The sequence below is a fragment of the Cnephaeus nilssonii genome (assembly GCF_951640355.1).
Source record: "Cnephaeus nilssonii genome assembly, chromosome: 1".
Lineage (NCBI taxonomy): Eukaryota > Metazoa > Chordata > Mammalia > Chiroptera > Vespertilionidae > Cnephaeus > Cnephaeus nilssonii.
In genome coordinates, this window is record NC_137072.1 from 87,675,637 (window position 1) to 87,692,530 (window position 16,894).

At 39.1% G+C, this 16,894-nt stretch overlaps 1 protein-coding gene across 1 annotated transcript in view; it reads right to left on the reverse strand.

Moving 5' to 3' along the window:
* Positions 1–201: 201 nt before the first annotated feature.
* The window catches only part of DCUN1D4 (defective in cullin neddylation 1 domain containing 4), a gene marked incomplete at its 5' end in the record, with an annotated part of 67,894 nt that continues 51,201 nt past the window's right edge, over positions 202–16,894 (reverse strand). The window contains 4 exon segments of the mRNA XM_079769385.1: positions 202–1,228; positions 1,320–1,422; positions 4,057–4,161; positions 16,744–16,852. Coding sequence (XP_079625511.1) covers positions 1,173–1,228; positions 1,320–1,422; positions 4,057–4,161; positions 16,744–16,852 — 373 coding nt within the window. The 3' untranslated portion in view covers positions 202–1,172.

The window sequence follows — 16,894 nt, forward strand, 5'->3', positions numbered from 1 at the left end:
TGGCTATCACCTTTCTGTACAAATGACCCACGTAACGACAAGCGGCCTCTCCAGGGAAGGTCCTACCGTGTAACAGAGTTAGCTCAATGCTGGTGGTTTCATATCCACTGCCTGCAATGGACATTCTGCCAGGAAAAGCCTAGCATGAAAGAAACAAAAAGGAAAACAAAACACCTCTCACTTATAATAGAGTTCTTTAAAAAAAAAAAAACACTAGAAAATTAGACACCATGAAAGCTTAACTAAAAATTCAAGCCACAACTAAAACTGCTCTGCAATTATCAAATGCCAGTAAACCATTGGGTTTCCATGAAGGAGGCAAAACCAATTTCACTTAGAATGGCATAGAAGGCATCAGCAGACCAAACGCTGACAAGAAGAATGCAAAAGAGAAAGAAAACCCTGCTAAAGCAAGTTTACTAGAGTTCATAACCATTCTATTAGAAAAAAAAAAAATGGTGTAATGTTAATTTATTCATTTGTACCTATATTCAAAGTATTACAGCTTTTTAACATTAGAAAAGAAAAACCTATAACTTGCATGGTGGAAATGATTGATGACATGGTTGGTACATGTCTATATGTTCAAATAATTATAGTTTCATCATTTAAAAATGCTAATATCCAGGTAAACCAATTACATTTGGCATATGCCTATGCAAAGTTAGAACTCCCACCTCCTTCTAAAAGTTGGCCTCTTGAACAATAAGGTGAATTCTGGCAACGTTTACTTATGGTAAAATTCTTGTTTTCTGAAATGCTACATTTGAGACCAAGTAAAGTATAATCGGTTCATTTGAAAAAAGGGACTAGAAATATGCCACAAAAATTATTTTTACAATACATTTTTGCAGAAATAATCTCTAGGTGAAGCTTTTTCTTTTTATACACATGTACAAAATTTAAACAGCAATATACACATAATCACAGTGAGGACGTTGGCAAATTCACCAATCTGTAGTGTAAATACAAACTGCAAAAGCAGCCTCCCAAGAGAATAATGCTACACAGCAGGCAGAGCTGGCCCATTCAATAGCAAACACCAAAAACGTCCCTGCAAAAGGGAGACAGTGCAAGAAAAGCAGCATGCGCTTTGATACAAACAGCAATTTATGGCTAATGGTTGACATAACTGTGGTAACAGTGACTCTCGCGCTGCTATGCATAAAGTCCTAGGACATCTGCTTGTCTTTATACCACTCCACAAACTCGTCCAACAAAACTGGCCCTGGAGAAAAAGAAAAAATAAGACAGCTGAGAAGGATGCGCGAGTGTGCAACAATGTGAAGAGTGAGAGGACACCCAGTGCTGGTACTTACATGCGCCATCTTCGTCGTAGTTGCTGAGGTCAAGGTTAATTGTTCTGCTAAACTCTAGCACATTGCACCACTGGTCTTTGTTAATAACTTTATATTTTGATTGCTGATGGAGGAAAAAGTAATAGGAATTACTGACATAATTAACAAATGGGACGGTGTCAATTGCTGATGAATCAACTTGATACAGTTCATAAAGGTTAACTCTTTTTCCATTGGGTTGTTAAGTACCAGTCTAGGAGGACTGTGAGAGAGAGCAGGAGTAGAACTTAAGATGACAACTTTCATTACAAAAATATTATGGGGCCCAACACAAATAAAAAGCACATCAAAGAAACATAATTTTATATACCTAGAAGTGAAATTTCTAGACTGGAAAGGCCCTTTTACATAAAATGGGGGTTACATTTCCTTCATAGACATGTTGCAAAGATTAAGAGATAACTTAGGTAACTTATGTAAAGCCCTTCATTCAGACTTGGCACACAGGAGTGCTAAATAAAGTGTAGCTCCATGAATGAGCTCTGATATGACCAGGATGCACTCTGTCAAGCTCTGAGCTCAAGTATACACAGCAGTCGATGATGACTGTTCTAATAAGTCAAAACTTCAATCTGATCATAAAAGTAATCGGAGTAGATTCCTATTCCTCTTAGACAAGAAATATGCCATATGTGTATTTTAAAATACAGTATTCATGAGTAAACATTTGAAAATAAAAGCTAGATCCAACAATTTTTTAATCTTAACCACTAATATCAGAAACACTGGAAAACAATACAAGCAGACAAAAAGCAAAGAGTTGAGCCAATAGTTTTAAAGATGCAAACACAAGAACAGCTGAAAATGAAGGATTACTGTCTCCTTTTAAAAGAAAAATGCAAACTAATAAGAGAATAAAGCAGATTACAAGTTTCACTTTCTAGGCACCTAAAAGCAAGAACCAGCTGGTGGGGCTCCTGGAACTGTGCAAAGTCAAACTGGCTTCAGGCAAGGTCCTAGGGCTAAAGCACCCTTCGCACTCAAGCTAATCCAGCTCAACTCTCTGAGAGCAAGAACCTATTTCTACTCATTTTCCATATAAAGCTAACACTTCATGGGATTGGCAGAGAAATTAGAACAGATCACTTGTAGTGTGAACTGTCATTAAACAAATACTTCTTACATTAAAACTAGTTTTTATGCTTTTCTTGAGGAGTTCCAGTTAGTAATGTTACAAGCAATCCTATCTAATAAAAGAGTAATATGCAAATTGACCATCACTCCAACACACAAGATGGCTGCCCCCATGTGGACACAAGATGGCCACCACAAGATGGCCAGCAGGGAAGGGCAGTTGGGAGGAATCAGGCCAGCAGGGAAGGGCAGTTAGGGGTGACCAGGCTGGCAGAGGAGGGGAGTTGGGGATGACCGGGCCTGCAGGGAAGGGCATTTGGGGGGTGACCCAGGCCTGCAGGGGACAGCAGTTGTGGGGGACCAGGCCTGCAGGGGAGGGAAGTTAGGGGTGACCAGGCCTGCAGGGGAGGGCAGTTAGGGGTGACCAGGCCTGCAGGGGAGGGCAGTTAGGGACAATCAGGCTGGCAGGGGAACAGTTAGGCATCAATCAGGCTGGCAGGGGAGTGGTTAGGGGGTGATCAGGCTGGCAGGCAGAAGCAGTTAGGGGCCATCAGGAAGGCAGGCAGGCGAGCAGTTGGGAGCCAGCAGTCCTGGATTGTGAGAGGGATCCCAGATTGGAGAGGGTGCAGGCTGGGCTGAGGGACACCCCCCCTCTCCTGTGCATGAATTTTGTGCACCGGGCCTCAAGTTTTTAAATAACAGTGCTCAAAGAATCGTATCAGTTGGAAGTTTTCCCAGACAATTACATAAAGTAAGTTGTAAGAAAGATTATTTCAAGAGTGAAGCTAGAGTCAGGATAAGACCCAGGATTTCCTCAAAGACTCAACACCTTTATCCTTTCAAGCGAGGACATTTTCAAAAGGGGTTTAGGGCAAAGAAAAAAAGGGAAGGGAGTTTGGGGCTGGAGGACAAGAAGGATGCTATCTATATGACACCCCTAGTAACTTAAACCTACATCTCAGGTACTTCAAACTCCTACAGTATTACATTACATCAAAACCAGCTCCTCATAACCAGCAGCTCAAAGTTATTTATTATTCACCCTTAAAGCAAATGAACAATGATGGGGTTCAGTGCTGGATTATTTCTAATACAAATGTGAAGAAAAATTAAACTGAAGGATATTTTGTCAGTTTGCCTAACACTCAGACTAAGTCATGGTCCCCAAGTTACTTGGAGATAAGAGTAAAGAAAACTACATTACACACTTCTTTTAACAAGAAGGCCGATGCTTATTTTTTTTTATGCTTATTTTTTAATCTTCGATTAATAAAAGTGGAAATTCACCTAAAGCCACAAAGGAAAGGAAATCTTGTTTTACTACTATTATAGAGAGCAGGAAATCTAAACAAAAGTAAAGCTTTTAAAATGGGGACAAGAGAGGAGCAAAGGACAGAGCTGTAGCTGTTTCTGATGCATCTGTACCGGGAGCGATGCAACACAATAAATTCACACAGACACCCGCAGAGAGAACAGGTCGTTGCTGATTGACAGCAGTTATGTCACCATAATTCCTATAGGCAGAAAGTATAACAAACAGAAAATTACATAAAATGGTTAAATAAAATATACTTGGTAATTCTAAGCAAGCAAAAATACATTCCATAAAATAACAATTTGGTACCTCTAAGAATTGGTGAAAAACTGGAAAAAGGGGCCAGATTTTTCCTAATAACAGTCCCAACATGCACTTGGCAGTGTTAATGTCTAGGCTGCGCTGGTCCTTTTCCTGTTTAATAAACAAAAACAAGGATGAGCCAGATGCCCCAAATAATAAATTCCAATAATCCAAATTTCTATTTCACGTCAACAAGACATTAGTGAACAGCTCATTGACCATTTATCATACACCATAGAATCCCTGGGTCATGCCTGAGGTGGGGGAGGGGAGGCAGTCAAACAATGGAAGGCTTGCTCACTCTGGTACTATAGAAACATACTGTGAAAGGACTCATGTCAACTGAAATGATCACTAATGCAAAAATCAGTTAGTTACGTAGTAATAGTATCTACAATTATTTCATGGGATAAATAAAAATCTGTAATTTAATCACTTGCTGTTTGACATTTATAATTACCAAAATCATAATTGCTCACCTCAAACAAAGCCCATAATTTAACTAAATGTTTACTTTAACTAAAGGTTTCAACTTTCATGCTTAGGAATCAGGTTCCTTAATAAATATTGTTTTCCCAATAATTTATTTTGTTGGTAAATGTTTTTCTTGTACCTAAAAAGCATTGGAATTAAATTCAGCTCACAATAAAGGTTGGGCTGTGGAGCTTCTCTCCAACTAAGGGGGTGTATTCATCCACCCACCCGGGGAGAAAACAGTCTGTCTACTACAGTCCTTCTTACCTTGGATTTGTTGGACGTGAACTCTCCTAGCAGAATACCCCTAACTAGCAACCAAGGGAAAGACAACATTTCATAAAGAAACCAGAAAAAAGGTAGTACATAAACCTGAAACGGGCAGGTGAAGCTCATTCCACTTATACTTGCCATTAAGGATCCTAATTTCTCATTCTCCACTTTCTCACAAATTTTCATTCCAGGACTACAAGTGGGGCATTTCTATGTAAAGGGACAAAGGACCTGGGGCCATAAGCCTTACATAGATCCAAAGCTAGCTTCCATGTAGTATCTCACTCCAGTGGAAACTTGCAAAAGTACTTTTCTACAAAGGGAGAAAGTTCCTGGCTATCCCATCTATATGTTCACACTAAATTAAGGGATGACACTGTGACCACCACTGTCAGCAACATATGCAGCCACATGTTATCTCCCGATAAAATACAGCACTAATTCAAGGACTCTAGCAGTGAAGTCTCTTTAGTACACAGAATTTCTGGCCTTGACACTGAATTTACAAGTGAAGGATTTAAACAATACAGCGAATGTAAGGCCTCATTCAACAACAGCAAACACGGTAGACGAAGATACAGGAACATGTGCAATAGGTCTGCTGTCCTTTTGGTCCCCGGCATACAACTTAATGACCCTCACCAACAGACCAGGAAAGATGGCTCCACATCACCCTTCTCTGTTCCAGGCCACACAACTTAAGTCTGGTGACAGGGGGGGTGCCCCACTTCCACAGTTCAATGCAAACAGGTGGGGCGTACTTTCCACAGCGTTCTCTGCCTGTCCTTTGGCCATGCATCATAGTACTTAGTCCTGATGGAGAGGAGGACAAGAGAAAAGGTGCTCTAGGGACTGTCCACCTTTTGCCAATCAAGCCTCATTGGTTTGCTGCACTGCAAAGGCTTCTACTTCTGTGACACACTGTGCAAGAAATGGAACTTCCTCTTACCCTGTAACACAGGTGTAGCAGATGGCAACAGCACACCATACTGTGAAGCAATCCACATGAAAAATGAGTACACTGCTGAAAACACACGTGGCACCACCGGACTGGGCCAAAGTTCACCTGTTGAAAAACAGCCCATGCGGCACCGGGCTGACGGCACTGGTGCTCGGGAAAAGCTTTCCCTTGGAAAAGTTTGTCATCATTCACTAAATCTAAAATCACTGGTCTTGCCATGGTACATACTGTGCCTTTTCCCCCACGTCATCAACGCCTATGTCCCCATCACAATGGACATACACCAAGGTGACAAAAAGAAAAAAAAGATACAAAAGACCTGGACAAGACTCTTTGCAACAATATAATCATCTGACAAACTGATGATCATGAAGGACTTCGATGTATGTTTGGTTGGCAGTGATGCCCAGACAGGGAGAAAGGCATCAGACTCACAGGACCGGAAGCTGAACAGCACTCACTCACTCCTGCTCTGCAAGGGTGCCAGCCAGCAGCTCTCAATCACTAACACCATCTTCTGCCTAGCAAATAAGAGAGAGATATTATGGATGCACTCAAGATCTGAACAATGGCAACTCGCTGGTAACCAACGTTGCCGGTGCGTAGACTGGAGGCTACCTGCAAATGTCCATAATTGGAAACACTCAAAATTCCTAGGAACAACACAGTCGAGAGACCCCACAACAAAAAGCTACTGAACATCAACATGGAGACACGCCCGGGGGTTCTCTGACAGCAATGACCCTAACGGCATTCTCTGCCAAGGAGTTCCCAATTAAGGTACAGGAATCTCCCACAATGCTATGGAGCAGGGCATTTAAAAATGATAATCACCATAACGAATTTAAAGAGTACAGCAAAGCCATCTAGAAGCTCCTCGCAAGAAATCGCAGTAGTGCACTGCAACACTGACCCCGCGGGCAGGCGCCTGCTCCCAGGTCAGTCTAAGCAGAAAGAACCTTGAGACAGGCTGTCAAGAGTCAATCAGCATCCCCAGCAAGCCCATCAAGGTCAAAGAAGAAATGGAACTTTTCTCCCTGTCCATCTTTTGACTCCAGATGTGCTGGTATGTATTTCATAAATTTTAATTTACATATGAGATCAGTCCTCTCAGTGGTACAGCTATAAAACCAAAGGATCCTACTCTGAATATTCTAAGAAGTTATGTTTTGTATATGGAATAAATGCACTCCTCCAGCTAAAGACTAGTAACAGCTAATGTACAGAGTAATGACGTTTTACTAAGGTCTGATTTGAAGTTCTAATATGAAAAAAAAAATTACTGCCTTTGTTTATGTAAGGCTATTCCAGTATAAGTCTTCCTATGATATGTGAAAATTAAGCTTTTTTTCTTTAAATGGCGCAAATGACTTAAGAAACAATAAATGAACAAATAGGTAACTGTATGTATGCAAATGTAAATACTATAAAAATGAATCTCTAACCATCTAGGTATTCAAATATGCTATTCAGAGGCCCCCAACTATTTCAGATGGCCTATTTCCAATTTTCACAAAGCTTTGATAGCTTAAGACCTGTATGTGAAAAGGGGGACATTTAATGATTAAAATTATTAGGAAAAAAATCTTCAACAGGAAAAAAAAAATTCCTAAGATTTTCAAGCATTAGTTGTACTAAAAAACAAAACAAAAACAAAAAACATATAAGCGACCATGATTCACAAACAGTGGCAACCAAGTCAGAAATTGATATGTGAACTCAAAAGGACTAAAATGAAGACCTATGACATACATCACAGAATTCCATCTGAGACCACAGGGATTACAAAAAATAGCGAATATGCAGTTCTCCTTAACACAGCTACCTAAGTCAACAAACACAGGTAAAAATAGAGAGCTCTATCTTGAATCTTAAATAATGTGATTCAGTTTATAAAATGGAAAATTTATTAAATCAGTTTTTTTAAAAAATATATATTTTTTTATTGACTTCAGAGTGGAAGGGAGAGGGAGAGGGAGAGAGAGATAGAAGTATCAATGATGAGAGAGAATCATTGATTGGCTGCCTCCTGCACGCCCCACACTGGGGGGATCAAGACCACAACCCAGGCATGTGCCTTTGACTGGAATCAAAGCCTGGACACTTCAGTCCGCAAGCCGACGCTCTATCCACGGAGCCAAACCGGCTAGGGCTAAATCAGGTTTGTTTTAATGAGAGCTGGGTTTTTTCCTTTTTGATATACATTTTTAAAAACCACACTTGTCATAAAACCCAAGAGTATCATCCCACTGGGAAAAATGAATCGAAATAATTACGGTCTTAGAACGTTCCCAGCATTATTTACAGATCACACTGCTTTCAAGGTAATTAATTAAACTTACCTATTTCCTTAACAAAAGAAAAAAAATCTGCCAATGGGCACAGTCTTTCCTCATCATTTTATTTGGTAGAGATTCTATTACTAAGAATTACTCTTGAAAAACAATGAGGTTTTGTGCAGGCACCTAAGTAATGTTAGTGAATAATAATTTGAACAACTATTTCTAATTCTATGGTTAACTTTTATTGAGAATTTAATCTGAGCCAGAAATTGTTCCAAGTGCCTTATACTTAAATTCATTTAATACAACAACCCTTTTAGGATAGGCATTATTATTAGCCCCAATTTATAAATAAGAAAACTGAGGCAAGGGGGTTAAAATAATAGTCAGTAAGTGGTAGAGCTGGAACTTGAACCTGGAAGTCTCATTCCAAACCACTATGGACCACCTTGCTTCCCTGAGAAGTGATGAGGAAAGAGAGATTTAAATATAAACTCACATAGTCCAATTAGCTTTACAAGTAATTGCTGAGCAAATCTGTGTCTGTAATAACTAAGAGTAATTTTTTAATTGAGGTATAATTGACATACAATATTGTATTAGTTTCAGGTGTACAACATAGTGACTCAACCTTTACATACATTATGAACAAAGAGTAATTTTAAAGATAAAACTGACAAGGTTTTCAGGGTAACAGACCTGGGATTAGATGACCATATTCTTCCTACTCTTGTCCTCACCTAACCTACTTTTTCTTTCCTTTGTAATTTCCAATTAAAAATATGAGAAAAAAGTAGAGAGCTGTGTGTGTGGTGTGTTGCGGGAGTTGTGTAGAGAGGAAAACGAACAGATTGACAAATACAGTAGTTAAGAAGTGAGAAACTGACTCCAATTAGAAGAGGATGTGAGTCAAAATAGTCACAACAGACTGAGGTTAGAGTCAGGCAGAATTCTCTGATGTACAGAAGACCCAGCAGATTTTCCTTAGCAAATTATATGAGTACAGTAACAGCCATAATCACTTCTAGCTTAAATGGAAATGACTAAGCTACTGTTTTAGTTAGAGAAAGAAAATTCATTAACTTTAATATGTGTGAGCTCTTCCATCTTCCAGAAACACATCCTCAGAGACAGTAAACAGAAGCAGCACTAGTACCTAGTGCTAGAGAAGTGAGCGCATCAAGGGATGGCCGAGTTCTGCCTCCAGAGAGCCCTGTTTACAACTTCCTAAAGCTTTGTTTCAAGGAGAAAGCAAACTCCCTGCAACCCACAAGTCTCCCATTCTCCTCTTGCTCACCTTGAAGTCCTTTCTTTCCATCTATCAGCTTCTCCTAACGTCACTTCCTCATTTCATTTAGATCCCTCTCAATCTCTCTAGGAGGGCTCCTCTCAACTCGCCTCTGCCTTCCAGCCCACACACTTCTCCCTCTCAGTCCATCCCATTATTCTCTCCTTTCTGCATCAAGCTGGAGCACACCATTAGAACAGAATCCAAGAGCAGCATCACTATAAATTCATGGTGTCTACTCTTGGCCAGGCCGAGATGCTGCTGCTATCAGCCCAGCATTTATCCTTCTCAAAATTCCAAGTGTCAACTCTCTCCGGGACTTCAGCATAGTACCTTGCCTCTAACACAGAGAATGTAGAAAATCAAATTTAACTGATATTTAACAATTATCCCCAGATCAACAAAAAAATACTGTATTTACTCTTTCATATCATTCTCTTTGTCCATTCTTAAAACTCTCCAGGTCCTTTCAAAAAGGGGAATCAAGAAAAAAATGGCTGTTTTATTTAAATGAATTAATACAATAATATTTATTTATATAATAAATAAAAATTATATTGGGAGAAAAACCCTATGCATAAATATATTGAGACAAAATTCCACTTGATGAGAGAACTGGCCATTTCAGCCCTGGAATTTATATCCCACCATCTTCCTCTTAACAAGATCCCATAGGATGGGGACAGCTGTGAGTCAGGGAAGGTGAGGTGGGTTCTGTGCAGAGGACAAGGGCCTGCACCTCAAGGACCGAGCTCGGGCCATGTTGTCCCCTCCACTCTGGCTCTGTTTATTCATCTGCATAATGACAAGACTGGACCAGATGACTTCTTACGGTTTCTGTTAGCTGCAAAGTTTCATGAGTCTATGATATCCATAACACTATAAATATATTCAAGTAAAAATGTATTAGGAGAAAAAGAATATAACTTGATAGCCAAGTACTATTTTTAATTGGCTATAAAATTGAAGGCGAAGAAAAAAAAAAGATCACACCCTTAGAACTACAATCTGGATAGAGACGTTAAAGGGGTCATTTTATCATTTTCTGGTACTGTACTATAGTTTCTTTCCTGGTATATTAAAGCATAATGTTTAACGTATGCCATTGTTATTTCCAATAGACAATATTTAGGATAGTGAATCATTTCCATTACAAGTTTGATTTTCAAAGGTCTGTTATATTATTAGTTACCACCTTTAGGACTCATGTTTGTAGAAAAGAGATTGGAGGGATAAAAAGCTGCGTTCTGCTTCTAACCAAGATGGAGTTAGAGAAACTAGATTTCCCTTTTCACTTCACACAGTGGACAACAGGCAGCACAGGACTGTGACCCCCGAGAAAAAGGAAACATAAGGTGAGCCCTACAATGATACCAGCTTACTGTGTGGAGCTGGTCTCGAGTCCACAGCACATGAAGGGGGAGCCCAAACCTAGCCCAGCAACCTTGCTGAGTTGGAAAAGACAGAGTCTAGGGGGGTGAAGGTGACTACAATCTCTGGGTCAAAATACCAGCAAAGTGGGAGCTGCACAGAGAGAAATCCGGAGCTCGGCAGTGCCTCCCCAATCTGAGCCCGGGGAAAGACCACTGCAAAGAGCGAGCAGGAACTCCCAGAGCTCACACAGGGCTGCGGACAGTTTGTATTTCCACGAGCCAGAGTGGAAAGATCTCCTAATCTCAGGGCCTCGAGCAGCAGAACCCTCAAAAGGGAACTGCTTTCCGAGTAGGGCTCAATCTTCCTTAACCAGCCCTTTCAAAGAAACAAACAGATTCCATGTAACTTAACTATATACCAGAAAAGAGTTAAATCTAACGCTATTTAAAAGAATGAAAAAAGACAAATCATTTTTCATATCCAACATCCAATCAAAATAAGAATGCAAAGAAGCTATAAAATATGACTCATGGCCAAGATAAAAATTAACCAATAGAAAGAGACCCAGAAATGGCAGGGATGATGGAACCTGAAGACAAGTTGTTAATACACTTGTAATAAATATGTTCTGGATGTTCCAGGAGGAAGAAAATATTATCATGATGAAGAGAGAAATGGAACATACAAAAAGAGACCCAAATGGAACTTCTGGAGATGAAAAATAACAGTATCTGAAATGAAAAATATACTGGTTAGGATTAACAGCAGATTAGACACTACAGAAGAAAATATTAATATTAGAAGACAAGTAAAGATTTTTTAAAAATATTAGAAAACATCGTAATCAAAACTACTGAAGAAACAGAAAGGGAGAAAAACCTGAAAAAAACTGAACATGGCATCAGAGGCCTATGGGACAATATGAAGCATCTAACATAGGTATAACTAGAGCAGAGCAAGAACAGAAAATATATTGAAAGAAATAACAACTGGCCCTAGCCAGTGGATTGAAGGGTCCCAGGTTCGATTCCAGTCAAGAGCACATGCCCGGGTTGTGGGCTGGATCCCCTGTTAGGGGGTATGGCAAGAAACAGTCAAACAATGATTTTCTCATCATTGATGTTTCTATCTCTCCCTCTCCCTTCCTCTCTGAAATAAATAAAAATATATTTTTTTTAAAAAGAAAAGAAAAAAATACAGCTGAAAATTTTCCCAATTGAATACAAACTATAAGCCCACAGATCAAAAAACCTCAACAAGCCCTAACCAGAATAAATATAAAGAAAATTATGCCAACGCACATTGTAATCAGTTTGGGAAAAGCAGTGAAGAGAATAAAAGCAGTCAGAAAACAAGACGTTCTGTTCAAAGGAATAATGAACAACACTAGACTTATCATCAGAAGCTACCCAAGACAGAAGACAATAGAACAATATCATTAAGGTACTAAAAGAATATTCCATCAACCTGGAATCTTTAATCCAGAGAAGTACTTTTCTAAATTGAAGGCAATATAAAAGCTTAGAGAATTCATCATCGGAAGATCTGTACTATGAGAAATGTTAAAGAAAAATTTGGGGGCAGAAGGCATATGATATCAGATAGAAATCTATATCTATACAAAAGAAACGGAGAGCACAGAAATGATATATATTTGGGTAAATATAAAAGACATTTTTACCAAAATGATAATACAATACATGCTATGGTCTAAATGTTTGGGACAAATGGGGAGGGGGGATAGCAAGACAGGATATATAAACTTAACCATACCATAAATTACATTAAATATAAATGGTTTAAGCATCTCAAGACAGATATTGTCAGACAGACCCAATTATATGGTATCTATAAGAAATTCATGTTAAGCCCTAGCTGGTTTGGCTCAGTGGATAGAGCGTCCGCCTGCGGACTGAAGGGTCCCGAGTTTGATTCTGGTCAATTACACATGCTCAGGTTGCAGGCTCGATCCCCAGTAGGGGGCGTGCAGGAGGCAGCCAATCAATGATTCTCTCTCATCATTGATGTTTCTCTCTCTACCTCCCCCTTCCTCTCTGAAATCAATAAAAATATATTTTTTTAAAAAAGAAATTCATGTTAAAATCCTAACCCCCGAGTGATGGTATTAGGAGGTGGGGCCTTGGGGAGCTAAGTAGGCTCTGCCCTCATGAATGTGATTAGTGCTCTTACAAAAGAGACCCCTCCTCCCTTGCGATATTGTAAGGTTACAGCTAGCTGGCTCTCACCAGACATCTAATCTGTCTGACCAGTCGGTGCCTTTGTTTTAGACTTCCCAGCCTCCAAGAATTGTGAGAAATAAATTTCTGTTGTTTATAAACTACTCATTCCCTGGTATTTGTTAGGACAGCCTGAATAGACTAATATAATATATTGTCAGATTTACAGCATAGGTGTAAGTAAAATGTATGACAATAACAGCAAAAAGCATGGGAGAGCAAAATAAAAGCATACTGCTGCAAAGGTTCTTGCATTATACATGAGGTGGTAAATTATTATTTGCAGAAAACTTCTGAAAATTTAAAGATTCATGCTGTAAAGCCTATAGCAGCCACAAGAAAAACGAAACAGAGAGATATATAGCTAACAAGGCAATAGTGGAAATAAAAGAAAATCATAAAAAAAAACCCAAAAACCCTCAATCCAAAAGAAATCATGAAAAGAGGAAAAAAGGAACAAAAACCATATGGGACAAATGTGTGTATATGGGGAGAAATAGCAAGATGTGAGATATAAACTTAACCATACCATAAATCACATTAAATGTAAATGGTGTAAGCATCCCGAGATGCTATCTATAAGAAATCCACTTTAAATATAAAGACACAAATAGGTTAAAAGTAAAAGGATGAAAAAAGACATATCTTGCAAGCTTAAACAAAAGAAAGCTGGAGTGGCTATCTACTTCAGAACAAATATTACCAGAGATAGAGAGACATTTCATAATGGGCCAATTCTTCAAGAAGACACAATAATACTAAGTGTAACTCTACCTGAAGACACAATAATACTAAGTGTATCTCTACCTAATATCTGAGCTTCAAAATACATGAAACAAAAAATAATGGTAGAAGTGACAGGAGAAATATTATAGTTGGAGAGTTCAACATTCCTCTCTCAGTAATTGATAGAACGAGTAGGCAGAAATCGATAAGGATAATGAAGACTGCGCAACACAATCCACCAACTTGACCTAACTGATGTCTATGACATGCTACGCCGAGCAGCGGAGACTATTCCTTCTTTTCTGGTCCACATTAAACATTCATCACCGCAGACCACATTCTGGACTATAAATCAAGCCTCCATACACTTAAGTGGGCTTAAATTATACAGGGCATGCTTTCTTGCCACAATGGAATTAAACTAGATATCAATAATAAAAAAGATTACTTGGAAAATCCTAAAAACTTGGAAAAGAACATAAACAACATCCTTCGAAATAACCAGAGTAAAAAAAAAAAAAATCACAGGAGAAACTATTTTTAACCGAATGCAAATAAAAATATAGTGTCTCCAAACGTGCGAGATAGAACTAAACAAAACAAATCAAAAAAGGGGTTCAGTAACGAGTTTATCTTATAGCATAATTTAGCTGAATAGTGGCTATTCATCATTACATAAAGCAGCTTGATTCACTGATATTGACTAATCCTCTCCTTAAAAGCAAAGAATTCTGCTGGCTGTTACTGGGGATAGTCCCTTAATTTGGCAGATAAAATTAAAATTAAGGCCTTTACCTAAACTCCAAAGCCAAGCTAGATAGAGGAGATAGAAATGCCACGTAAGTGAATGCAGCGATCCCTCCAGTACAAGGAGAAGCAGGCAAGGCTGTGTGAAAGTGGAAGCATGTGGCTTGGGCTTAGAAGCCTCACAATACAGAGGGCTGAGTGAGTACAAATAGGGCTTTAGCCAGAGGTGTAGTGGGACAAAAAACAGAAAGCAAGAAAGGCCAAAAAGGCAGGTGGCAGGCTCAGTGAACCAGCAGCTAATTCAACCTCACTACGCAGGCATCGCCTAAGAGAGGAAGCTTGGGACTGGATTGTTAAGGGCCTGGAGTGACCTGCAGACTGGACTTGAAGCTAGACCCTGGGTCTACTGTTGATTAATAATGGGGCCATGGTCCCATTTCTCCATTCTCTGAAGCCCACTTTCCTCCTCTGTGAAGTAGACTGAGAATCCCTGTCTGTCACTCAGAGTGCTGTGGGAGCAACTGCACCACACCATGGTGAAGCACTAGGCAGCACAAAGGCAGAGGGAAGGTACTGAAGGCTTCTGTGAGCTGGAGGGTGGCCGAGAAACCCTGGGCGGAAGGAGTAGGAATGACACCCTCCTGATGTGAATGCTGGATGAGAAGAATGTGAAATAAGGCTAGTGTGGCAGTGCAGGCAAGGAGTCAGTCACAAGGGCCTCAACCAGTGAGGCTGTGGGAGAAGCACCAAGGAAGAGACAACCAAAGGAGCCCTCAGGAGATGGCCCAGAGACTGACTGAGGACGGATGGGAAGCCAGGGAGGAATGAAATGGGACCTGGGTCTAAAGCAGTGGACATGTGGGAAAAATTGACCCCCAAACAGAAAAGTTAGAAAATAAGCCCTATTTTCTAGTAATGCTTCTAAACAAATTTTGACCTATACAATAACAAACAGCTGACTATGGAAGGAATATAAAATCTCATGTAAAAAAATATTTAATCCTAGAAACTATGCATCTATTCTAAAAGTATCTGGTAGCAAACCCTTCTATATACAAATGTTATTCAGTAAAACATTATAGCTGAATTTTACCATATACTTTCTAACAAGAATTTTTATGCATATTGTCATTTTATTTGAAGGTTGCAATAATGCAAAAATTCATAAGTGAAGACACTACAGTAGTTACAGAATTCACCACCGAATTCTTTCAATTGGCAATGTCAAAGCAGGTAAAATGTGAAAAAATTCAGCATGGTGGTGGGGCGGGGGGGGAGATCTTTTTTTTAACTGAGTTTTCTGCTTTAATAAAAAATGCATTTAAAAATATAATCAGCCCTGGCCCATAAGCTCAGTGGTTAAAGCATAGGCCTCTGCACGCAAGGGTGGGGGTTTGATTCCTAGTCAAGGGCACGTACCTGGATTGCAGGTTCAATCCGTGGCCCTAGTTGGGGTGCCTGTGAGAGACAACCAATCAATGTGTCTCTCTCACATCAATGTTTCTCTCTCTCTTATTTTCTCCCCCCTTCTACTCTCTCTAAAAAGAAACCAATGGGAAAAATATCCTCAGGTGAGGATTAACCAAAAATACAAAAAAAAAGAAAAGAAAAGAAAAAGTAATCAATCAAGAAAGCCTAGTCACCTGAATCCACTGAACACACAAACATAACAGAAAACACCATCCTTAAATACAGTTGAATGAGCTGTGGATTGTGTGTGAATGAACACAATGCTAACTAGTGACCCAGAATTCTACCTATGGTTATCAGGCTGAAAAATAAAACCTTATTTCATACCAATAGAACCACTGTCACATACTTGAACCTGATAGACTATGTAACAATATGATCACTTTTCAAAATGATTAGAAATTACGTTTGAATAATAGGTTAGGTTTGAATTTTTTTTAAAAGTCAAGTGATTTCTAAAACAATATAGCACCCAAAGTAAAAATAGATTAGGTCTAATTAGCTCATTCCAATAAACTCAATCGGTGAAGGTTTGTTGTTTCATGACAATAGCTTTTCCAAGCTTATTTAAGAGATACCTAGAATAGTGTCTATTATCTATTACATGCCCATTTACAAATTACGTCTAAGACAATCGAAAGAGCCATTAAAGGTCTGCCATTACAGCTTTGTGCCAACATACTATATTTGTGCTCAGAATCAGTTAGTTTAGAAAGTGTACATGTAGAAAGAAATTGTAACTAGCGTCCTGGGAGTAATATACTTAACTTCTTAGCTGTAGTATGTAAAACAATCCTCAAAAGGCAATCAGAAGAGGGAGGGAGGAGAGGGAAACATCTGGATAGGCTCCAGAGAACTCACCCGTGCAAAGTCAAATGCATATCTGTAAATAAGTTTAAAGTTTGTAGAATCATTTAATAATGATCTTAAGTAATCCAAAGTATTTCTGAGTTTTTCTGTTGTATCACATCTAGAAAAACAGAATAAAGGCAAATTATAACCTGAGTTTTTT